Source organism: Calliphora vicina, chromosome 4 (assembly GCF_958450345.1).
Source record: "Calliphora vicina chromosome 4, idCalVici1.1, whole genome shotgun sequence".
Classification (NCBI taxonomy): Eukaryota; Metazoa; Arthropoda; class Insecta; order Diptera; family Calliphoridae; genus Calliphora; species Calliphora vicina.
This window is the reverse complement of record NC_088783.1, coordinates 60,119,378-60,128,020: the sequence shown is the minus strand read 5'-3', so window position 1 is coordinate 60,128,020 and position 8,643 is coordinate 60,119,378. Positions and strand designations below refer to the sequence as shown.

Here is an 8,643-nt window from a genome sequence, read left to right as displayed (position 1 = left end):
AAAAAAAAAATTCAAAATTGTTTTTGAAAATTTTAAAAAATAAAAATATTTTTTTTCCAAATTTTTTTTTTAATTTTTATCCCAATTTTTTCCAATTTTTTTTCTCGAAAATTTTGCTTTTAGCGGTAGGTGCTTCTTTATATCCTCTGTGCCGAATTCCCAGATAAGTATGTGGAAAAAATGGTGAAAAGAATATAGGTGAAATCAAATTTTGAAAAAAAATATTTGGTGAAAAAAAGTGTTGGTGAAAAATATTTTAAAAAATTTTTTGATGCAACAAAATTTTCCATGTCCGCAAAATTTTAAAAAAAAAAATATTTTTTTTTTTCGAAATTTTTTTTATTTTTTAAATTTATTAGTGAAAAAATTAAACATCGTCTTTGCCGAATCTTATACCCTTTCCCAGATTTTACTTTAAGATAAATATGTTAAAAAAATGGGGAAAAGAATTTAGGTGAAATAAAATTTGAATTGAAAAAAATGTGGAACAAATTTTTGGAAAAAAATATTTCAATTGAAAAAAAATTTGGTGTAAAAAATGTTTGGTAAAAATTTTGATTAAAAAAAGAATTTGGTGAAAAATATTTTTTAAAAAAAATTTAAGTTGGACTATAGCGGATATATTGATGTATCAATCATGTTTGACATTTATTTGGGGGCTTCCGAAAGTTGATTTCAACAAACCGACGGCCATGGCTATATCGACTCCTCTATCTATAACGATCCATAATATGTACACTTTATGGGGTCGCAAATTATCTATCCATATTAATATAACGAATTGCAAAAAGACAAAATACTGTTTATACATATAAATTTTCAAAAATATATTTATTTCAACATTAATTTCGCTTAAACTAAACATTTTATCATACCTAGTCTGCATTTAAGCCCAAAAATCACTTTCACTATCATCGCCAAGATTTTTAGCATTTTTATTTCGATCACCTGTGGATATTTCTAAATCCGAACTAGAACGTGTAGAAGAACCTTCGCTTAATTTCTTATCAATTGGAGCAAACGTTCGATTGGATTCAGTAAATATTTCGCCAATTTCCTTGTCATTGTCAGGACTAAATAAATTTAAATGGGGCAATTTTGGTGAATCATTAATTTGGCCGAATTCTTGTTGCAATGGAGGTTTGGGCTGTTGATATGTTTTTGAAGGGGAGGGTAATGGACGTAATTCACTTGATTCCGAAGAATCAGAGAGTTGACCCATGTCTTCCATTTGTTGTTTTGGCATTTCAATAGATGTCGTTTTTAAATTTCTTATTGTTTCTTGTTCCTCTTCCATTTCTTTAATTGTTTCTTGAGTCATTTCTATTTCAAGTTGGTCAGAATTGAAACTATCCTCACTTTCACTAGATAAATTAAGCATAGAAGGCATTGATGTATTGGAAATACGATTTAAATTTGTAACACTTTTCAATATTTTTGCATGATTCTTCGTTTGCATTTCTTCGCTAGTTTGGTTGGTATTCGTTGTAGTGGTTGTGGTGGTTGAGGTCACCGTAGTGGTTAGACTTTTGTCCAAAGCTTCATTAGGACGCATATATAACAATGGTTTTGTAGTATTAAGTATATTTTCTTTATGAAAATCCCTTTCCTGTGCTATTTCATTGACCATTTCTCTTAGTGTATCTTTGGATTTTGATTGTTGTTCGAATAACTGTTGCATTTTAGCCATAGACTGTTTGATCAACAGGGAAGTAGTTTCAATTTGTGTTGCCGACTTTTGTTTTGCAGGACCTTTTATAGCTTGCTCTAGGTCTTTGCTAAGCATGGATATAGGTTCATGATATCTTAAATTAGTCTTTAAATCTTTAACTGTAGCTGTAGTTTCCAAAGTCTTCTTTTCATTTTGATTAGGAAACAGTTCCCTTCTAACACTTGAGGGACTTCTATCTTCCATTTTATGTGACTTAAGTTCAGTCATAGGACTTAGCTCAATGTCATGTTCTTCATCTAAAATTTTATCTTTTATATTGATTTCCGATAAGCTTGATTCCAAATTCCGTTCCCTCTTGTGTTTATCATCACTTGCTGCTTCACAATTATTAATATTTATTTCCGATGTAAATTGTCCAAAATTATCATTGAAATAATCCGGCAATTCATATATTTCCGGATACTTTTCGAAATGTTTCTGCAACAAGTTGCCACTGCGTATTTCCTCACTCTCTTCTCTACATTTCCTTATTGTGTTCTCATGTTCGAAAAATTTCAATTTGGCCTCGAGTATGGCATTTCGTATTTCCAGTGAGGATGTTGAACTATCACTTTTAGCACTTTTTGTTGGTGGATAATTTTGTTCTTGGTTTAGCTGTAGTGTTTCTTTCATGCGTAGGAATTCTTCGTCGATTTCTTCGTCCTGTTCTTCTTCAAGAGTTTGTGGCTTTTTACGCTCTTTTAGCAGTCTAGCACTTGTAATTTGATGTCCCAGAGATGTTATACTTTCTTTATAGTTGGAGCAAATTTTTAGCTTGTTTTGTCCTACAGCGTCTTGTTCTTGGTCACGTTTACGTCTCTCCAAATATGATTGAAAGTTTTGTTCCAATTGATTGCTTTCGTTTTCCAACTGTTGAATGCGTAATCTATAATTAAGAATAAAATTGAAAGAATTATAGCAAAATTTCTAAAAGCCTTTAAGTTTATTAAGAAATAGCTGCTCTACGAGGATTACTACTTCTGTTTTGAGAAAAAGTTTAAAGAGACTTGAATTTTTCTCGACTCTACTAGACAACATTTTATAAATTGTCTTAAAAAACCATTCAATTTATTTATAAACGTCTATACTAAGAGGCTTACTACCATAGAGATATACACATACAGCAGAAACTAGAACAAAAAAACTCAAAGAAATAAATTACTAAAAATAATCACATATACGAGTGTTGTTTTTACATGGTTTTTATCGCATAGATCGGAAACTCCTAAGTGGTGAGAAAGTATTAGTAAAAAAAACTATGTGAAAACAAAAACAACACTCGAATGTGTAATATTTTAGAGTAATTTTTTTGTTTGAGTTTTTTTCTAGTTTCCGCTATATTTTCTGTATGGTTTTTATACCCTTCGCGATGAGTGGCAATGGTATGTATAAGTTTGTCATTCCGTTTGTAATTTCTATATTTTTCATTTTGTGGGGTCCACAAAGTATATATATTCTGGATCGTTATATATAGCTAAGTCGATATAGCCATGTCCGTCTATATGTTGAAATCAACTTACCGTAGCCCCTAAATAACGGACATACATGATTCATACATCGATATGTCGGGAATTCTTCCGGCTCGAATGCTATTTAAAAAAATCGTATAAATCGTCCCACAAATGGCTGAGATATAAGGAAAAAATCGGGAAAATCTCGATTTTTGGCCTATTTTTGATCTATATCTGGATTACTAAGTCATTAATATAGACAATATGGATGTCTAATGATAGATATTTTAAAGTCCATTGCAACGATGTATATAAATTTTTTTTGTCAAAAATTATTTTTCCAAAAAAAAAAATTAAAATTTTTTTTAAAAAATATAAAAAAAAAAATTGGAAGAAAGTTTTTAAAAAAAAATTAAAAAACAATTTCGAAAAGAAAAATATTTAAAAAAAATTTTTTATAAAAAAATTTCGAAAAAAAATAATTTAATTTTGTTTATCTAAAAATAATTTTTAAGTATAATTGGGTGAATGGTATCTAAGATTCGTCACAGCCGAATATAGCTCTCTTACTTGTTTTTACTAATACTTTGTGTCAACTTAGGATTTGACAACTGAGTTAGGTCTTTTTGACATTATAGTTTGCGATCTAAGTGTATTTATCTATGGTTACTGCTGTTTTCTTAGAATATGGCAGTAGCACTGTTTCCACAAATTTACAAAGAAATATTTCTCGATCAGAAAATCTAATTAAATTGAGAAAATTTTTCTGATTTCTTTAATAAAAAGTTTTTATTAAAAACAGAGTGATCGTCAATCGCTTCCAATTTTGATGATGAACACCATCATACAGTGGAGGAATTTAAAAAGAAATGCAATTAAATCTGTAACATCAAAACGTGTTTAAGTTTTGAATATGCACTTTAAAGACCAAAGTGGGCGGAGTCTCAAGGACCTTTAGTATATGCAAAATTTAAAATGTTATTAATTTCAAAATTTATCATATTAATGCAATAAACTTACTTGGCATCATAAATTATATGATCGACAGAACGACCCTGTTCTGCTATTGTTTTTGCCACATCTAGGATTTCTTTTTGTGCCTTTGATACATCTCTTAATAAGGCTGTGGGTGATTCTCCTTTCATTTTATCATCTGGCTTAACAAGTGTTTCAGGATCTTTACTCAATTGTAACGTTTTACTAGTCTGAAATGTTTATTGTGTATTATAGATAGAGATTAACCCCCATTGGCATAAACAGTTTATAAATTTATCAAAGGTTTATAAAACAAATTTTGTATGGAAATTTTGTTTTATAAACCATTTATAAATTTAACAAGAAAGTATGGTGGGTCAAGCCCGACCATATAATACCCTACACCAAGTAAATGAACAAAAACATTTTTCTTTTCTAAATATCTAGAATTTATATTCGTGAGTGATTTTCGGAAGTGGGCCTTATATGGGAGCTATGATCAATTATGGACCGATCATCATGAAATTAGGTCATGTGATATATGTCTATATGAAAGTTATTTATGGAGAATTTTGTGTATATACCAACATTTTTAAGAGATTTATGCACGTTAAAGTGATTTTTGGAAGCGGGTCTGTATGGGAGCTATGACTAATTTTGGACCGATCGTAACAAAATTTGGTCACATGAATTTCGTATATATAAAACTTATTTGGAGCGATATTTGTGGAGGACATTTGTATGGGGTCTAGGTGAAATAATGGACCGATTTTAGCCAGTTTCAATAGGGTTGGTCCTTGGGCCAAAAAAATAATATGTACAAAATTTGATCGAAATATCTTCAAAATTGCGCCCTGTACTTTGCGCACAAGGTTTACATGGACAGTCATCCAGGCGGACGGACATCGTTTAATCGACTCAGTGATTCTAAGTTGATCGATATACTTTAAGGTGGGTGTTAGACCAATATTTTTGAGAGTTACAAGCATCTGCACAAACGCATTATACCCTGCCCACTATGGTGGTGTAGGGTATAAAAATGGTTTATGCATATGGGGGTAAATATTTATATCAAATGCCCTACCTCCGTTTCTTGCTTATTTTCCGCATCATCCTTAGGTTTTTGTGGCTCCTGCAGTTCAAAAGAACTTATAGTGGGCTTTGTAGAGTTTTCTACTCCATCTTCTCTGGCTACCATATGTTTTTGAGGCTCTGACAGCTCACAAATACTTACATTAGTCTTTGGTTTGCTTTCTAGGTCTGCTTGTCTTTGAATGTTTATGGATTTAAATATATTTTCTTTCTCATGAAGTTTCTATATTAAAAAGAAAATTTTTGTTATGTTTTTATTTAATAGTGTTTCAGTTCCATTACATACCTCTCCCTCCCTTAGTGTCTCACTTTCCTTTTTCTGCTGTTGAGCCTCTCGTAACTCTGTTGAAGACTCTTTTAGCTTTTCCAGCAATTCCGTTTGTTTCTTTTCAAATTGTTGCAATTTCTTTTCAATATTATCATTACATTTGCGTGTTTCTTCTAAATTAATTTTGGGATCTTGTAACAAATGCTAGAAGTTTCAAGTAATTGAAAATTATTAAAAAATTTCATGTTAATTGCAAATTTATAACCCACCTTTGATAACTTTTGTTGGTAATGCAATCTCATTAGACTTTTCAAATGTTTCATTTTAATATCAGTTTCACTTTGCAATTGCTCCCGATGTTTGGTTAAAGCTTTACGCAAAGAGATTTCCACCTGTAATAAACATAAATTATTATTCAAATTCTATAATTCTTCACTTCTTTTAACTTATTTTTACTTACCCTATTCAAAAACTTTTGACCATTTTCTGTATTACGCATTTCATGTATCCATTCGGCATAGCATTTTTCTTGTACATCGGTTTCCGTTTGTTTCTCTTTAAATTTCACTTTAACACGCTTCGCCTTTTCCCCAGCAGGTTTATCTTCTCGACTGCTTAAAACTTTTGTAACATTATCAAAATTTTCGGCACATTTACCAAATTGCTGTGTCAAATTATCTATAGACTCCACTATACTAGATAAACGTTTATTTTTACGTTTCGCCTGAACCATCGCCTTCATATTTTCCGTTATACGCTCCAGACTTTTATTAAGCCTAAAATACTCTCGTGAACGTGAAGACTTGATAGAGCGTGATCTGGACTCATGCCGCTGTTTGGCAAATTGTTCAAACTCTCTTGTCATTTCCATAACCTTTTCCGATAAAGTTAATAGATATTGATTAATATGTCGTAAATTATCATCTTTCACTGAGGCTTTAGGCGGAGATTTCTTTTCCTGATCGGAGACCTGAGCCGAAATAGATTTGTGTAATTTTTCTTGAATTTCAGTTTGCACTTCTGCGTTTCTCTTCAATTGTTCTAGGGGATCTCTTTTTAGTAGATTCTTAATGATGAGCAACAATAAGGACATATTGGGATTTGTTTCATAAGTTTGTATAATGTTTTTATTTAAATCCCTCTTATTGGCTTTAGTACCAGTAACCGCCTGCCATATTTCCGAGATTTCTTCATTGTTAAAACGAAACCTGCGCATACTTTCAAAATCGGGCAGTGTATTGCGAAATGGTATTTCCGTACAAAACACGGACAAGGTGAAATGACAATTCTGTGCATATAGAAATTCCGCGACTAAAGTATTTATGGCCAGTACAAGGGGAGAAAGGGTTAGACGCATTGTGGAGCCTCCCGTAGAGGACATGGTGTGCGAGATAATGTGTTTGCCTGATAATAAGAAATATAAATGTTTATATGCAATAGAATCATTTATTGGTCAAGTCAAAAATAAATATTTTGTACATAATATCGAGCCTTAACAGTAAAAATATAGGTACTATTTGATTTTAACTTTTTACTGCAAATCGATTATTAAGGATCGTTTACATAATCTGTCAGGTTCAGGTTAGGTTTTTGTAAACTGAAATTACGGAATATATTTTTCAAAAAATTATGTCCATTTATTGCCAGATACTGTATATTTTAAAAAAATTTTGGTTTGTTTTAATCGCCTTTCAAAATTTGGCCTCTTTCTGACAACCCTAAACATCATCTCAAAGTAGTTTTTCATCTATAGCATTGCCAGCACCAAACACTTTAAATTTAAATTTCCACTATTTTAATTGTAGTCCTTTAACAAATAGTAATCACACCTGTTTAAAACTCACCCAAATTTGTTTTATTGAAATTCTTTATAAGATCACAACGCAATTTGGCTTGCAGCGAACGAGCCACATCATCTCGTTCCATCCATTCCTGGAAATACCTTTCAAATTCATTTGGCGGTATTTTAGTTAAATCAGCTACATTTGTTTTGAAATCTGCTGATTTATTTGGCTCCATGTTGCTTTTTAAATTATTTTGTTAATATTTTTAATTGTTAAAGAATTTGTTTTTAACTGAAATTATTTCTATATCACTTTCTTAAAACTTCTTTTCAAATATACCACCACCAATTTTCTGTTGTATATCATTTACTGAATTTAGCGGGTTGTTTTTGGTTTGTTTTTATTTCAAAATCATTCATGTGTAACGGTTGATTGTCAGTTAAAAAAAATGTAATAAACGACAGGTGTTTAACATTGCTGTCACAAGGGGTATGTTCAGTGCTAGAAAATGATAGTGTTGCCAGTGGGTATTCGTGTATAGTATTGCCAATACGTAATTAAATTTAAAATAACAACTTTGGTAAAAATCATTGCCATTTTGTTTGTAACAACTATAATGAAGGAGTAAAATTTTAATCAACAGATTTTGTGCGTTTTTGAAGATAATTTTGAATTATGACGGTCCTGCATTAAGTGAGCGAGTAAAATAAACGCTATTCCTTCGAAAGCGCCATAAATCTGGCAACTAAAAGTGCTATTGCCGCCATATGAAATAAAAAGTTTTTAATGCAGTTTATCTGTTAATATTTAAAATTGATGTTATGACTATTAGTAGCTTTTCTTATTTTTTTTTAAATTTTTAAAATATTTTTTTTTGGAAAAATAATTTAAGAAAAAAAAAATGTTGATGAAATAAAAAATTCGGGTTAAAAAATATTTTTCCCGATTTTGACCCATTGTATATCCAATTTACTATAGCTTTATATACATAGTTGCAATGGACTTTAAAATATCTACCATTAGATATCCATACTGTCTATATTAATGACTTAGTAATCCAGATATAGATCAAAAATAGGCCAAAAATCTATGTTTTCCCGATTTTTTCCTTATATCTCAGTCATTTGTGTTCGGATTTTGTAGATTTAAATAGCAACCGAGCCGGAAGAATTCCCGACATATTGATGTATGAATCAAGTAAGTTATTTAGGGGCTACGGAAAATTTATTTCAACATACAGACGGACATGGCTGTATCGACTTCGCTATCTATAACGATCCAGAATATATATACTTTGTGGGGTCGCAAATGAAAAATGTAGAAATTACAAACGGAATGACAAAGCTATAAAAATATAACCAA

The 8,643-nt window shown here is 30.8% G+C and overlaps 1 protein-coding gene across 1 annotated transcript; it reads right to left on the bottom strand.

The window, feature by feature from the left end:
- Positions 1 to 886: 886 nt before the first annotated feature.
- Positions 887 to 7,620, bottom strand: unc (uncoordinated). The gene is made up of 7 exons (XM_065509353.1): positions 7,342 to 7,620; positions 5,958 to 6,901; positions 5,767 to 5,889; positions 5,516 to 5,701; positions 5,222 to 5,452; positions 4,183 to 4,367; positions 887 to 2,597 (listed from the first exon to the last, which is right to left on the bottom strand). The coding sequence occupies exons 1-7, from the start codon at positions 7,514 to 7,516 to the stop codon at positions 887 to 889; spliced, it is 3,555 nt and encodes a 1,184-aa protein (XP_065365425.1). The 5' UTR covers positions 7,517 to 7,620.
- Positions 7,621 to 8,643: the final 1,023 nt, after the last annotated feature.